Source organism: Octopus sinensis, linkage group LG2, assembly GCF_006345805.1.
Source record: "Octopus sinensis linkage group LG2, ASM634580v1, whole genome shotgun sequence".
In the NCBI taxonomy this organism is placed as follows: domain Eukaryota; kingdom Metazoa; phylum Mollusca; class Cephalopoda; order Octopoda; family Octopodidae; genus Octopus; species Octopus sinensis.
The window spans coordinates 125,392,945-125,410,450 of NC_042998.1; the positions used below are offsets into that span (position 1 = coordinate 125,392,945).

Below are 17,506 nucleotides of genomic sequence, written 5' to 3' on the forward strand. Positions count from 1 at the left end.
GGTGCACTTGGCTTGACAGGTCCTCTCAAGCAGAGCACATCACCAAAGATCTTGGTTACTAGTCATTGCCTCTGTGAGGCTCAAAGTTGGAAGATCATGTTTCACCACCTCATCCCATATATTCCTGGGTCTACCTCTACCACAGGTTCCCTCCACAGTTAAAGATCGGCATTTCTTTACACAGCTGTCCTCGTTCATATGCACCACATGACCATACCAGCACAGTCATCTCTCTTGTACACCACATCTGATTCCTCTTATGATTAGTTTTTCTCTCAAGATGCTTACACTCTGCTGAACATGCACACTGACATTGCACATCCAGCAAAGCATACTGACTTCATTTCTTTCAGCTGTCACAGCCCATGCTTCACTGCCATGCAGCATAGGTGAATTATGATACACTGTGGTTTTATATTTAAACATTTCTACATTACAAAATGATTTAATACCTATTTTCAACTGTTAGATGAGGTGACATAGAGTGAAGTGTTCTGATCAAAAATACAATGAAATGCCTGCAGTAGATTTGATTCATAACCATGAATAAGTAGTTCAATACTCCATCCACTCAACCACTTTACCTTTCCTGTAACTACTTACATGCATTTCTCTAAGGCATATTACATTAAAAATATAAAAACACTCTGACCACAGTACACATGTAACCCCATTTTCTAAAAAATTTCTATACTGCACCTTGCTACCATATTCGGTTCAGCATACAATGTTACATCATGAGCAATGAGGATGCTACATGAGCAAGGAAGTCTCAAACCAGACTAAACTACAATTCATCTACTGAGTTGAAGAATCTATTAGTAAATCCAAAATTTTTTCATCAATAGCCATCAAGCTAAAAGTCTGAGCAGAGTTTAATTAGGAGTCTGTTAGCTAAAAAAGTAGTCTCCACTAATTTTTTTCACTTCACTATGAGTAAATTTTTGTAACTCATTGAGCTTTTAAATGGTTGCTATTGATGATTTCATCTGCATAAGCACATCAAAAAGAAATTTGTTGTCATCTCAAGATGTAAGAGATGATTTGAGCCCAGCACTACAAGCTAAATGTTATAACTCTGCTACTTACAATAACAAACTGAAGCACTTTTGCATAATAATTAACAGAGTTCTACAGTTTGTTATTTCGTCTCATTGTAAAATATATTGCAGTAATGTGACAGGATCAAGATATAAAATTAATTACTTTTATATGACACAACACTTTTATACTTTTATAATTCTCACACTTACAACATCCATTCAAATACTGAATGATATAAAGTGATTGCTGGATTAATGAACAAAAGGATGGATGATTATATATGGACATATATATATGTGTGTTATATGTAAGTACAAATCAGGTACACTCCACGCAGCACCAAACTGTATATTTTGCAATATTATGGATCAGTATCTACTCCAAGATTTCAAAATTAAATTATACCAAAAGTAGCTATGAAACTTCTTGCTCTCATTGCTCATTATTAAAATATCTTTATGTATGTCACAAAAATTTCACTTACCTGAAGGCACAAACATAAAAGAATTCACCACAGAATCTTGTTGATTAATTCGTCTGTACTGACTTTCAGTGTCTGATTTTGATAGCTCTACTTCATATCGCAAGATGCATCTAAAATTTAAAATATACATATAACATTATAGATTACTTCAAATATTCTGGAAAGGAAAGATAAAATAATCTCCGAATTTTCAGCTTCGTTTATTGATAGCATAACTAACTGAAGAATGAAGATGAATGGTTAAAATACTGAGCAACTATTCCATGTGGATATAACCTCAAAAGCTAGCTAGGGTGGGAGTTACCATCTCTTATTTTGATCATCATTACAACCATTCTAACCAGTGACTAAATATTCTTCTCAAAAGTAATAACCAAAAATTAATATGCTTGTAAGATAAAAAGTATGTTTATGTTTGCTTTTTTTTATATTTCATTTCTTGTTATATATCTAAAATACTTTGGGGATTCTAAACAAAATGCTGTGCCATATTTCATTTTGTCTCTTTGAATTTAGTGTTCACTCTACTGAAGTTTGCTTTAACTTTGGCTTTGGTCACTCTAGTAGTGTATTCAGATCATTTGGCTAACTGTATCAACTTCATATAGGAGAGGCCTTTCACATAGGGTAGACAGACTGTGGACAGTTTATCGGTTTCATCCTCTCTTTTCTTCATAGTTGGAGTGCAGAGTATGTTTTTGGGGTAGTTGTTGCTAAATAGATTGTTATTGAGCTTGATCATTTCTTCGTGGTCGGTATCATGATTGCTACTTATATTCATTGCTCAATGTTTTAGGCACTGAACAATCCTTCTCTTTACACTGTATGGATGGTGACAGTTGAAGTTGAGGTATCGTCCAATGAAGGTCAGCTTGCAGTATACAGATGTCCTGAATCCATACTTGGTGCGTGTTACTAATACGTCCAGGAATGCTAGCTGATTATCTTTTTCTTTTTCCATTGTGAACTGCATGGATGGCTTTATTGAGTTCACATGATCTAACAGCACTTGGACATCTTCCTGGTGGGGCCAGAGTACGAAGGTGTCATCAACATATCGAAGCCATAGGGTTGGTTTTAGTAGTGTTGATCCTAAAGCCAAATTCTAAAAATATTCCATGTATATATTGGCTATTATCGGTGATAATGGCAAACCCATAGCTAAACCCTCTTCTTGACGATATATATCAGTGTCCATACTGAAGTAGGTAGTTTCTACACAGAAGGTCAACATTTCCATCAAGTTTCTTATTGGTATACTAGTGTATTCTTAAAAGATGTGTCTCTGTCACTAGTTTTTCTTGAATCACCAATAGTGCTTCACCATTTGGGACTTTGGTGAACAGACTTATTACATCTAGACTCACCATCTGGCTAGATTCAATTGAGGTATCCTTGATCAATTTTGTGAAGTGGGTGGAATTTTTTACATACGATGTTGACTTTCCTGCTAATGGAATGATTATATCCACAAGGAAGTGGCTCAGTGGATGACATGCTGAACCTCTACAGCTCACTATAGGTCTTAATGGAATACCATCCTTGTGAATCTTAGGAAGACCGTACATGTGTGGTAGTTTACTGTAGTGTTCAGTCAGTTATCTGTACTTCATTGGTGTTAAGTTAAACTTGTTCTTGATCAAGATCTGTGACAACTTCCTCTCTGTTTTCAAAGTAGGGTCTTTCTTTACTTTGCTGTAGCTACCATCACTTATAAGACTTGCCAGTTTTTCCGAGTAGTCAGACTTGTTCATCACCACTGTAGCATTTCCCTTGTCTGCTGGAAGTATTATGATGGAATTGTCACTCTGTAGTCTTTTGATAGCGAACATTTCATCCCTAGTGATGTTTGGTTTGAGAAGTTTCACTTTTTTCTAGTACCTGTCTCATTTCCCACCTTAGTTCATTTCCTTGAGCTTTTGGCATCTTTATGGCTATCTCTTCAATAGGGGCTATGCACTTGATGGTTGTCGCAAAGTTGAGACCTTTGTTTAGTACTGCTTCTTCAGAGCTTTCTAGATGTCAGCTACTTACACTAATTACTGCTTTCACAGGTGGGTGATGGACTTCAGGTTTCATTCTCTGATCTTTGAGTTTCATAAACTTCTTAATCTGGCGTGTCTTTACCATTTCAAATTCTTCCATGTATGACTTTTCTAGATCTTGTTGGATTCTCTTTCTATCATCATCTCTGGTTATTTTCTTAAGTAATGAAGATAACCACTGTTTGAGAGGTTATCATCATCATCAACAACAACAACAATGAAAAATACCTTAGGAATGAGAACCCAGGTTTGAAATTTCCCCAAGACACCTGATGAAAGCTGGAGGATATATAAGCCGAAACGTGTTAACAACAAACAATATGAGGACAAATATCCATCAATTGTAAATAATGTAAATAATGTACATAATTCCTCATCTCTTAAACATAGAGCTGAACTAAAGTGAGATCACATCCACGCATGTCCGGCCCTGTTAAGAATACCCCTAATGTGTCAGGTGATATGATATGCTTGAGAAAACCTTTTGAGTCAAGTAAAACCAATATCATAGCTGTGGCTGGTGGCATGTAAAAAGCACCATCTGAATGTGGTTGTTGCCAGGTCTGCCTAACTGGCTCCCGTGCCAGTGGCACATAAAAAGCACCAACCAAAGGTGGCCAATGCCAATACCAAACAGACTAGCTTCCATGCTAGTGGCACATAAAAAGTACCATCTGAACATGGTCAATGCCAGGTCTGCCTGACTGGCTCCTGTGCCAGTGACATGTAAAAAGTAACCACTACACTCTCGGAGTGGTTGACGTTAGGAAGGGCATCTAGCAGTAGAAACATTGCCAGATCAGATTGGAGCCTGGTGTAGCTGCTGGCTCTCCAGACCTCAGTCAAACAGTCCAACCCATGCCGGCATGGAAAACGGACGTTAAATGAAGATGATGATGATGATGAAACACACACTCATATATATATATACATCCACACATGTATGAGTTATTTGACACAGTTTTTACTTAGTCCCAGGCCTACCTTGATCAATCAGATTAAAGGTGTTCTAACCAAAGCTATCCCAACTTTTACACAAAGAAACTGTGTAACAAACAGTAAACAGGAGTGTTCCAGTTTACAGAATACAATGAAGAATATAAAAAATATAATAACCATCAGATAACTATCTTTCATACTTACTTTGTTCCAATGAATTTATCAGACCACACCACTAACACCTGGCCAAAAGTTACTTTATACACTTGGACAGCCGATACCTGTAAAGATAAGAAAATATGTTTTTTCTATTTCGTTTTTGTTTCATGAAAAATATGAATTCTGCTTTCCAATCACATGGTTTCAGGTTCAGTCCCACTGTGTGGCATCTTGAACAAGAAGCATCTTCCTTGGACTGACCAAAGCTTTGTGAATGGATTTGGTAGACAGAAACTGAAAGAAACCCATCATATATATATATCATCAACATCATCATCATCATTTAGCGTCCGTTTTCCATGCTAGCATGGGTTGGACGGTTTAACTGGGGTCTGTGAAGCCGGAAGGCTTCATCAGGCCCAGTCAGATTTGGCAGTGTTTCTACGGCTGGATGCCCTTCCTAACGCCAACCACTCCGCGAGTGTAGTGGGTGTTTTTTACGTGCCACCTGCACAGGTGCCAGACAGAGCTGGCGAACGGCCACGAACGGATGGTGTTTTTACGTGTCACCGGCACAGGGCCAGGCAATGCTGGCAACAGACACGAACGGATGGTGCTTTTACGTGCCACCGACACGGGGCCAGACAGAGCTGGCAAACGGCCACGAACGGACGGTGCTTTTACGTGTCACCTGCACGGGGGCCAGCCGAGGCTGGCTACGAACACGAACGGATGGTGCTTTTATGTGCCACCGACACGGGGCCAGACAGAGCTGGCAAACGGCCACGAACGGACAGTGCTTTTACGTTTCACCTGCACGGGGGCCAGCCGAGGCTGGCAACGAACACAAACAGATGGTGCTTTTACGTGCCACGGACACGGGGCCAGACAGAGCTGGCAAACGGCCACGAACGGACGGTGCTTTTACGTGTCACCGGCACGGGGGCCAGCCGAGGCTGGCAACGGACACGAACGGACGGTGCTTTTATGTGCCACCGACACGGGGCCAGACGGAGCTGGCAAACGGCCACGAACGGACGGTGCTTTTACGTGTCACCGGCACGGGGCCAGGCGAGGCTGGCAACGAACACGAACGGATGGTGCTTTTACGTGCCACCGACACGGGGGCCAGACAGAGCTGGCAAACAGCCACGAGCGAATGGTGCTTTTACGTATCACCGACACGGGTGCCAGACGAGGCTGACAGTGGACACGTGCCAGACGAGGCTGACAGTGGACACGAACAGATGGATCACTTAACCCCTGCTTTCTGATATATGATTTGATTTTGATTGTTCTCACTGGTCTTGCCGGGTCTTCTGACGCACAGCATACTTCCATAGGTCTTGGTCTCTGGTCATTTCCTTGGTGAGACCTAGAGTTCGAAGGTCGTGCTTCACCACCTCGACCCAGGTTTTCCTGGGTCTACCTCTTCCACAGGTCCCCTCAACTGCCAGGGTGTGGCACTTTTTCACACACCTATCTTCATCCATTCTCACCACATGACCATACTAGCGCAATCGTCTCTCTTGCACACAACATCTGATGCCTCTTAGGTCCAACTTTTCTCTCAAGGTACTTACACTCTGTCGACTATGAACACTGACATTACACATCCAACGGAGCATACTAGCTTCATTTCTCGCAAGCTTACGCATGTCCTCAGCAGTCACGGCCCATGTTTCACTGCCATGTAGCATGGCTGTTCGTACACATGCATCATACAGTCTGCCTTTTACTCTGAGCGAGAGGCCTTTAGTCACCAACAGAGGTAAGAGCTCCCTAAACTTTGCCCAGGCTATTCTTACTCTAGCTGTTACACTTTCAGCACACCCACCCCCACTACTGACTTGGTCACCAAGATAACAGAAGCTATCAACTACTTCTAGTTTTTTCCCCTGGAAAGTGACGAAGGTTGTTTTCTGCAGATTTTCAGAGGTTAATGCTCCCGAGCATCTGCCACATACAAAAACCATCTTCCTAGTTAGCCTTCCTATGACATTGCTGCACCTCTTATGTGTCCATAGCTTACACTTGGTGCATCTTATAGAGTTCTACCTACACCTTTTCTACAGATCGAGCAGGGCCATCTACCTGAAGGCGTTTGTGATTTGTCTACCTTCCTACTTATTACGACTTTGGTTTTAGCTAGGTTGACTCTAAGGCCCTTCGATTCTAAACCATGCTTCCACACCTGAAACTTCTTCTCCAGTTCTGATAATGACTCAGCAATTAGAGCAAGGTCATCAGCATAGAGGAGCTCCCAGGGGCATCCTGTCTTGAATTCCTCCGTTATTGCCTGGAGGACTATGATAAATAGGAGGGGGCTGAGGACTGAACCTTGGTGGACCCCTACCTCTACCCGGAATTCTTCACTGTACTCATTGCCAACCCTCACCTTACTAGCAGCATCCCTGTACATGGCTTGCACAGCTCTCACTAACCATTCATCTATTCCTAGTTTCCTCATTGACCACCAGATGAGGGATCGGGGGACCCTGTCGAAGGCTTTCTCCATGTCAACAAAAGCCAGGTACAGGGGCTTATCTTTGGCTAGGTATTTCTCCTGCAGCTGCCTTACCAGGAATATAGCATCAGTGGTACTTTTCCCTGGCACGAACCCAAACTGCATCTCATCTAAACTAACTCTCTCTCTAATTAGTTGGCTTATGACCCTCTCTGTAACCTTCATCACCTGATCCAACAGCTTGATACCTCTGTAATTATTTGTATCTAGGGCATCACCTTTACCTTTGTAGCAGTTGACTATTATGCTGCTACACCAGTCATTGGGTATGACTCCTTCATGTAACACCTGATTAACTATACAGGTGACTAGGCTATAGCCGACACTACCAAATATTTTGAGCATCTCTGCAGTGATACCTGATGGGCCTGGGGCTTTCCCTGTCTTCATGCTTCTAATTGCCTTAGCTACCATGGAACTATCAACCCTGATAGCTGGTCCCTCTGTTGGGTCAACGTTCGGCAGACTCTCTTTATCCCATTCATTTTCTTTATTCAGCAACCTTTCATAGTGGCGTCTCCAGGCCTCTCTCTTTGCATCCTCGTTTAGCGCAAGTGAACCATCTTCCATGCGAACACACTTCTCTCCTACCACATCACAATTCTCTCTCACACACTGTCTTGCAACGCGAAACACCTCCAGTCTTTGGTCCTCACGGCGCAGAACATTGGCAAATTTTTTCTTATCTGCTTCCCCTCTGGCTAGATAGACCTGTCTCCTAGCTTCCCTTTTAGCAGTCTGATACAATTCCCTGCTACCCCCATTCTTCCAGTGCTTCCAAGTCTGTCTCTTTTCTCTAATAGCCCTGTCTACAACACTGTTCCACCACCACGTTACCTTGGGACGAGAGGGGACTTTGCACCAGCCACAGATCTGGTCAGTGGCTCTCAGCAGGTTGTCCCTTAGAAACGTCCAGTTGCCCTCTACCCCATGTGATACTCTATCCCCTTCTACTTCGTCAAAGGCTTCAAGTAACATTCTCTAAATCTCTGTCCATTCGCAGGATCCTTAAACTTCCAGATCCTTCTTCTCCATGTTGGTCGTCTTCTGGTTGTCCTCCTACTCCTGATCCTAAAGTCACTAACTACCAGTCTATGTTGTGGGGTACATTCTTCGCCTGGGAAGGTTTTGGCATTTATAAGTAGCCATCTCTCCCTTTGCCTGGCAAGGATGTAGTCAATTTGGCTGGTATGTTGGCCCGATCGGTAGGTGACTAGGTGGCTGGTAGGTTTCCTGAAGTTAGTGTTGCAAATCATAAGATTATTTGCATCGCAGAACTCCAGCAGCCTGGTTCCCTCCTCGTTGCGGGAACCAGAGCCATAGCCTCCATGTACGCCATGGAAGCCCCCAGCATGTCGTCCAACGTGACCATTGAAGTCACCAGCCACAAAGAGAAGGTCTCTGTCGTTCGTCAACGAGGTAGTCTGCAGTAGAGTGTCATAGAATCGGTCTTTCTGTCCATCAGGTAGCCCCGACTGAGGAGCATAGGCTGATATAATGGTTGCTACACTATGATGAAGCGCTAATCTAATCTTAAGTATTCTGTCGCATACTCTGATTACCTCAATTACTTTATCTAATATATATATATATCATCATCATCATCATCATCATCATTTAACATCCATTTTCCATGTGTGCATGCATGCATCTATGTTTGTGTTTGTCCCCCACCACTGCTTGAGAACTGATGTCGGTTTGTTTATGTCCCCATAACATAATGGTTTGGCAAAAGAGACCAATATGATAAGTACAGAGCTTTAAAAAAATAAGTGATGGGGTTGATTCATTCAACTAAAAATTCTTCAAGGCACCTCCCCGTCATGGTTGAAGTCTAATGACTGAAACAAGTAAAAGATAAAAGATAACATATTAAAAATATGTTACTGATTCGTTTTTGTAATTGTTGCTGTTATGGTAACTAGGTAAAAATTTAGTTACAGATAGTGAAGGTGGTGGCAGTGGCAGCAATGGATGCGGCAGCAATGGAAGTGGTGGCAGTGGCAGTGATGGAGGCAACAGTGGTGGTGGAAGCAGCAGTGGTGAGACTGATGACTATCATAATGATCATGACAACAATGACATGTGTGTCAATCCTGATACTGATAGTAATAAAGATAATAATTCTTACTAATTTTGATAAAGAGCCAGCAAATTTTGAGGGGAGATGGGGCAAGTTCATTACACCGACTTCAGCTTTTGACTGGTACTGATTTTATTGATCCACGAGGGAGGAAAGATAAAGTTGATCCCAGTAGAATTTGAACCTAGTATGTAATAATTTGGAACAAATGCTGCTATGCATTTTGTCCAATGTGCTAATGATTCTACCAGTTTGCCACCTTTGTGATGAGGATAATAATGAAATATAAGTAGGAGAGAGTGGTTGTGCTGTTGTTGACGATGGTGAAGATATCGGTGATGATAATCACCATCATCATCATCATTATCATCACTAATATCTTCACCATCATCAACAACAGCACAACCACTCTCTCCTACTTATATTTCACTATTATCCTCATCACAAAGGTGGCAAGCTGGCAGAATCATTAGCACATTGGACGAAATGCATAGCAGTATTTGTTCCAAATTATTACATACTGGGTTCAAATTCTGCTAGGGTCAACAAAAAGGATGATGATGGTGTTGGTAGCAACAGTAGTAATAATAATTATTATGACAGCAACTATATTAGTGGAGTTGATGATGCTGACAATAACAATGATGATAAGACAGCAATGACAGTGAAGATGATGGCAATGAAATTAATGACAATAATGATTTTAATGACAATAGTGGTGGTAATGATCACTGAAGTGATAATGCAGAAAAGAAGAAAATAATGTGTGCAAAATCTCAATGTAACAGTTACCTGTCCTGGCGGGTGTGGTGCTTTTGAACAGATATGGACAAGTAGTAAGGCTGGAGCCACAAAGGATTGTAGTTTCACTGTGATAATTCCAGGCTTTACAGCACTTTTGTCTATGACATTCGGTCCCTGTAAATAAAACAACAACATATCAGTCAAAAAAAAAAAAGTAGTTACAAAACATGTTGAAAATAAATTACAATTACTGGTCATACTGTTGAGTAATCCCAGTCAGTTCTGCTGAATCAAACTTACAAGGCCAAAGGTTTCACAATTCAATGATTAAGAGCAATACACAAGCCCAGTGCAGTGTAGGAGACTAAGCATATTATGATATGGGCTGTGGTAAACCAAGAAGAACATGTATTTGTTTTGTATCAGGACAATTACCCTGCTAGGACAATTCCCCACGATGACAACTACCCTCAGGGCAATTACCCCACCCCACCCCCTTGGTTAATGCAAGAAATAACAGCCAAATCGCCCTTGTATAACACCCTAAAAAAGGAAGGATCAATGATTTGGTCATATATCTGACTGACAAGAGCAGACCTGAGGCTAAACAATAACAATAAGCTTTTATAATAAAATCTATAAAAAGACTTAACTGAAAAATACCTTTATTTCATAGTCTTTGTAAGTGCAGTGTATATTAGTTTCTTATAATGCAGAGTTTGAGTGCAGATGGCCAAGATGATGGAGCACCAGACAGCCAATCAAGAGTTCACCAGTTTATATCCTAACACCACCAATCGAGATCGACTTTGCCTTTCATCCCTTCAGGGTTGATAAATTAAGTACCAGTTACACACTGGGGTTGATGTAATCGATTTAATCCCTTTGTTTGTCCTTGTTTGTCCCCTCTATGTTTAGCCTCCTGTGGGCAATAAAGAAATAAATATTGTGCATCTATAGGCAGGATACTTAACTTTAAAATGATCCAGTTCCTCTTAGCGTAAGTAAATACCATAAATGAAAAACAACTCAATTCTGTAAAACTAACAAGTGATTCGTTAGCTTGAAATACCGAATTATTAGCAGAAATTCTGACAATATAACTTAATATAATTTAGACTCCACTAAACTGACTTTGTCTAGATACACTGCATGGAGATTATGTCTTCAGTAGTGTTTTAAAGCTCTATAAATCATGGGATTTGCTAATAGGGTTTAGAATATTAAGTCCTTATAATATAGGTTTCATATTATTAAACCCTAAACATAAATTGCTCATTATTTTCATTATTTATTAGGTGCAAGTGTTTTTACCTCACTTTACCTGCCAGTCTGAAATAGATTCCTATTAATTTGAAGATGCTACCTGTAATAAAATAGTATCTTCTTTTTGAAGAGATTTATTTCTCTTCAAATTCATGCTATGAAACTGAAGCTAAGTTTCATACATTAAAGGAGAAATAACAATCAGATAGTTAGACTAAATAGAATGTGTCAGTTACATAGGGTTGAATGATTAGTCAATTAAATTGTTTCACAACTCCTACCTATCTACATGAGAGACCAAAGAAACATTTTTTTATTATCATTTTTGGCAAAAAGGTAGTGAGCAGGCAGAATCATTGCACACCAGGCAAAATGGTGAGCAGCATTTTACCCATCTTTATGTGGATTCAAATTCTGCCAAAGTCAGCTTTACCTTTCATCCTCTGGGGGTCGATAGAAGAAAGTCAGTGTAATCAACTTACCTGCTCCCCCAAAATTGTAGGCCTTATGCCAAATTTTGAAACTGTTATTATTTTATGCAAAATTAGTTAAAAAAGAACAAGACACATAAAGATAATTGAAGGAAATACCTCCTGTTGACGCATAGCATGAAATTGTTCCTTGGTTGGGTAAGAAGGTTTACCCATCTTCTTCCATAGCATAAAAGGATTCCCATAGCTGTTGTTAATCTTGAATATTATCATGTAGAGATCTTCAAAAATATACATTAAAGGAAAAAAAAAAACACAAATATATAGTGCATAAATTTATTTGGCAAAAAAAATTTATCATCCCGAAATATAACAATCTCCCTTTCAGCACACGATTTCGCATCAGGAATCTTGCAAAACTAATACATAAACATAACTTTTAAATTCACTTTCCATTTATTTCTCAGTGTCAAAATGTATGTTGCATTTCTAAGACCTAATCTCTGACATAGTTCCACTACAAGTCTAACTGCTTAGTTGCAATGAAATTGTATCAGTGCTCAAACTGCAGTTATTGCAGTGAGATAATGTAGGTAACCTGATTGCAGTTGTGTAATGTGAATACTGACATTTCAAGCAATAAATAAAAAATAAATGATAGATTTTGAGTTTTTGTATGATTTTAAAAGACTAAAGTGATTGTTCACTGATTAGTTACTTCAGTTTCAATACACAGTCTCAGCTCAAAGGTCTGCTTAGAGAAGTACAACTTGGAAACTACAATACTGTTATATTGTAGAAGAAAGAGAAGGGGATAGAGATGGGGATAGCAGCAGCAGTGACAGTAATTGATAGTGTGTTTAGACTTGTTATTTCTTTTTTGATGATTTCTTACCTCTGCTTTGGGAAACTGGAGGATCAATGAATATTTTAACTTCTACGCTTTCTCCATCTTGTTTGATATTTCTCTCTTCTAGCTCTCCTGGTCCTGGATCAGTGGCATTATACAACAATAAACATACCTGGAAGCTAATAAGATATATATATATATATATAAAGAGAGAGAGAGAGAGAGAGAGACAGACAGACAGACAGACAGACAGAGACAGAGAGAGAGACAGAGTGGAGAGAAGAGGTATACATGTATGTATATTGATGTGCATTATGAGTGTGTGTAGAAACACACATATACACACACACAGATATATATATATATATATATATATAAACATATATGTGTGTATGTTTGTATTTATATGTATGGATAAATATTATCATCCAAACACATACACACAAACAAACACACACACATATTTCTATTGATACAGAAGCACAATACTTATGTTTGTTTATATATGTCAGTGCATTATTGGTGCATATTTAATTAATTCTCACTTGAATCTGCCTCTAATGGAATTTAGAAAGGCAGTGCTCATAACCATTTACAGAACTTTCAAGACTGGTGGTAGGGAAAGAGGTATCCTCAAACCTCTCATCACTCTTTTTATGTCCAATCTTCACCCCTGGGTCCACACCAAACCTATGCCCAGTCTTTCCTCCTCAGAACATTGGTCTTTTGGAATCTTCTCCCTTGTTTATGTCTTTCCGGCAAGTGTTGACCTGCAACTGTTTAAACAGAACAGTAATGGCATTGGTCTTGTTAGTTTTGGAGAACTTTCAAAGGTCACAGACGCGGTCCTTTTCTTTAGCCTCAACAGGTAAGAAAAAAAAAGCCTTAATGTAATTGCTTGACCTGTTAAGACTAGCAGTCAAACAACCCTAAAATAAACCTTTTTCCCATTCAGTAGTTTTTTATCCACTGTTGGGTGAAGTCTCAATATTGATACTGAATGCAGTCTGACCTTCATGCAGGTCAATCAAAGGTTGGATGGGATGCTCCTGCAGTTATATGACTAGCTCTGACTATTGGAACTTAGCTAGAATGGCTCAGAATGCAAAGAGATGAAATCATTACTTATAACTCTTAAACTTACTATCATCATCGTTTAACGTCCGCTTTCCATGCTAGCATGGGTTGGACAGTTCAACTGGGGTCTGGCAAGCCCGAAGGCTACACCAGGCCAGTCAGATCTGGCAGTGTTTCTACAGCTGGATGCCCTTCCTAACGCCAACCACTCCGAGAGTGTAGTGGGTGTTTTATGTGCCACCGACAGGTGCCAGACGAGGCTGGCAGACGGCCACGCTCGGATGGTGTTTTTTATGTGCCACCGGCACAGGTGCCAGACGAGGCTGGCAGACGGCCATGCTCGGATGGTGTTTTTTATGTGCCAACCTTAAAAAAATGAAAAGCAAAACTGACCTCATCAGAATTTGAGCAAAGAGTGCAAAGAATTAAAATGAATGCAGTGAAGCATTCTACATAATGCTTTAATGACTTTAAAAGTTATTATTTGTTATATCACAGCTTACTGTCTGGAAAATGAAAAGACAAAAGCTGAATAATGTTGTAGTGACGCCATCTTGGAAATCTCCAGCACACATGCGCAGGGTTGGAGTCTTCCAGGAGGCCTGCCAAAAGTTCCTTCATGTGCATGCGCAGAAAAACAGCAGCAGCAAAATTCCCTCGCATCGCCCTCTTAGAACGCCAGCAGCTGAACAAAACAAATGTGTTTTATCAGCTCTCTCAAGCTGCTACCTCGTGGAGTATCTCCGCTATGCTTGAACGGACAGGATTGGCTCACTCCACTTGACTACTGCGATAAGCTCCTAGGCTGCCAATTTGCCCAGAGGAAGAAATATATATATTGCAAATCAAGAAATAAATAAGTTAATCAGAATTCTTGGCTCTTTCTTTGATTAATATTTAATGTAAAGGATGCGAGCTGCACCCATCTAGTGCGGAGACCTCTCATCCTGTTACAATGTAATCTAGAAAAATAGAATGGTCATGGTTGGAAAATCTTCATCATTCACATTTCTTAAGTGAACCTAGATATAAACAACAACTTTTTCTTATACTTAGCATGTAAGGCATCCAGCAATAAAGTAGCATAATGTTCTAATATGCATTAAAATGTATGTAATTCCTCACCTGTCTGACACTGCAGATGCCACAGGATAATGAATTGAGCCAATTCCTCCAAAATCATGAGTTGAAATATCTGGAAAAAAATCTCATGAATCATCATCATCATCAAACATAGACAGAAAGATAGACAGACAGACAGATAGACAGACAGACAGATAGACAGGTGTGTGTGTATGTGTGTGCCACCTTGGTTAATGCTCCCCTCCCAGCTGAAGGGGTGTTTTGTCTTGCAAGTTACTCAGTGACCCTACCGGTGCTGGTGTCACATAAAAAGCAGCTGTGCTGGTGCCACTTAAGGAACACATGTGACAGTGCCACATAAAAAGCACATAAAGCACAAGGCCTTGGTCAGCCTGGACTACAGTAGAGAACACTTGCCAGGGGTGCCAAACAGAGGAACTGAACCCCAAAACACATGACTGGGAAGAAAGCCTAACCACACAGCCACACCAGTGCCTATATCATATATATATATGTATAAGGATGAAAAGGGACACACAAGTTGATATATATCAAAAAACAAGTCAAGATAGAAAATGCTAAAATAATTTTATAAAGAACATTTCAGTACCGGTTTCGGTCTTTTGAGACCTTTTCAACTGTAACAATTAAATAATTAAATTTAGAAAAATTAAAAGAAAAATTTTTTTAAAAGAATATTTGTATAGTGTTCAAATATAAGTGGCATTTTCCTTGTTTCTGCCTTTCTCTGTCTCTCTTGTTTACTCTTTTGGGTTCAAGGTCCATGTGAATTCTTGATAATCATCATCATCATCATTTAATGTCTATATTCCATGCATGCATGGGTAGGATGGTTGACAGGAGCTGGCTTGGTAGAAAACTACCCTAGGCTACTGTGTCTGTTTTGGTAGGGATTTTATGGCTAGATGCCCTTCCTGACACCAACCACTCTGCAGAGTGGACTCAGTGCTTTTTGTGGCACTAACACAGGCAAGGTTAGTTTTGGCATGATTTTTACAGCTGGATGCCCTTCCAATCACCAACCACTTTACACTGTGGACTGGATGCTTTTAATGTGGCACCAGCACTGGCAGGATAACCAAGTAACTCACAAGACAAGGAATTATGAGAGAAGCAGTAGCATTTGAGATGGGGAACTTGTGTCAGAGGATGGTCTTATAAGGGTGAAACACCCAATCTTTCTACTGTTTTCACAGCTATACTGCATTCGAAATTTACTTTCTTGTCTGCAAAATACAAAATGCATTGAACGCTTACAAAATTTGTTTAAAGTTTGTTTATAAAATGTTGTTGCCACACACACACACACATCATCATCATCATTATCATCATTTACCATCCGCTTTACATGCTAGCATGGGTTGGACGATTTTGACTGAGGGCTGGCAAACCAGATGGCTGCACCAGTCTCCAATCTTGATTTGGCAGAGTTTCTACAGCTGGATGCCCTTCCTAATGCCAACCACTCCGAGAGTGTAGTGGGTGCGTTTTACGTGCCACCGGCACAGGGGCCAGTCAGGCGGTACTGGCAACGACCTCGCTCGAATCCTTTTACAAAAAAAATCCTTTTGCCAAAAAAAAAATATAGATATAGATATATATATACACATGTGCATAAGCAGCTATGCTTTGTTGTAAATAGGCAAAACAATGCCAGTAAAGTAATGACATTGCGGTCACACACTGTACATGGTGTGTATCATACTTAGCTAGTTCTAATCCAATCAACTGCCAGGACCTGTCTTCATTGCTTGGGTGTTAGATAGGAATTAGCCAAATATGAACTACACAATAAATTAAAATAAAAGTAAGAAAGAACATACTATAGACATGATGTTTAGTAATATTGACATACAGTTTTCTGTCGCCAAGGTAAGCCAACAGCATCATAGCAGAGTATACTGGTTTATGCACAAACTGCACATGCGGTGGTTTTGTGTTGTTCATCTGGAACCTGGCAAGCAGAGTGCGCTGAGTAAACTGGTGTGGATAATAGCTTAAGAATGCATTATCATTGCTCAATAAAGTGAAATTGATGTGTTTCAGAAACTTTCTTTGTTGGTGGAGGGCAATTACCTGACAAAAGAATATATATATATAAAAAAAAGCACAAGCATACTGAGTGAATACATAGTATGTTAAGTGGTTAAAGATTAATACAGTGTTTCTCAACAATCTTTTACATATGGACCCTTTTGGTTCCTATTCACACAGATGGATCTCATAGTAATTCAACATTTTTAAAAATCCTATTATATTTTTATGATTAAATACTATTAGGAACTGTATTAAAATAATCATTATAATACAATTGCAGTGTGGAAGGTGTTTATAAGCTATTTAAGAAACACACAAAAACCGTTAGATTCACTTCAACATTTAAATTTAATTTGTCAAAATATTTTCGTCACTTTGAAACTGCGACCTGTTCACTGACAAAACTTTGTGCTATTGTTTTCGTTCCAGCACACAATCTCATATCAGGTCACTTGCTATGCAAGTACATCTCCGTAATTATTAGAATGTTTTGTGTATTGCAGACATATAACCAATTTATTGGAGATAAATTTTAACAACAAAATCCTATATGGACCCCATTTGAGCAGCACACGATCTCAGATCAGATCACTTGCTATGCAAGTACATCTCCCTAAACTTTAGAATGTTTTGTGTATCGCAGAAGTATAACCAATTTATTGGAGATAAATTTTAACAACAAAATCCTATATGGACCCCAGTTGAGAAACACTGAA

At 39.7% G+C, this 17,506-nt stretch overlaps 1 protein-coding gene across 1 annotated transcript in view; it reads right to left on the bottom strand.

Moving 5' to 3' along the window:
* LOC115229948 (alpha-L-iduronidase) overlaps nucleotides 1-17,506 on the bottom strand; it is a 34,006-nt gene that overhangs the window by 909 nt on the left and 15,591 nt on the right. The window contains exons 8-14 of the mRNA XM_029800205.2: nucleotides 16,577-16,829; nucleotides 14,775-14,844; nucleotides 12,618-12,751; nucleotides 11,882-12,003; nucleotides 10,074-10,199; nucleotides 4,717-4,793; nucleotides 1,529-1,638 (exon numbers count right to left, since the gene is read on the bottom strand). Of these exons, the coding sequence (XP_029656065.1) occupies nucleotides 1,529-1,638; nucleotides 4,717-4,793; nucleotides 10,074-10,199; nucleotides 11,882-12,003; nucleotides 12,618-12,751; nucleotides 14,775-14,844; nucleotides 16,577-16,829 (892 nt within the window). The remainder of the gene's footprint in view (nucleotides 1-1,528; nucleotides 1,639-4,716; nucleotides 4,794-10,073; nucleotides 10,200-11,881; nucleotides 12,004-12,617; nucleotides 12,752-14,774; nucleotides 14,845-16,576; nucleotides 16,830-17,506) is intronic.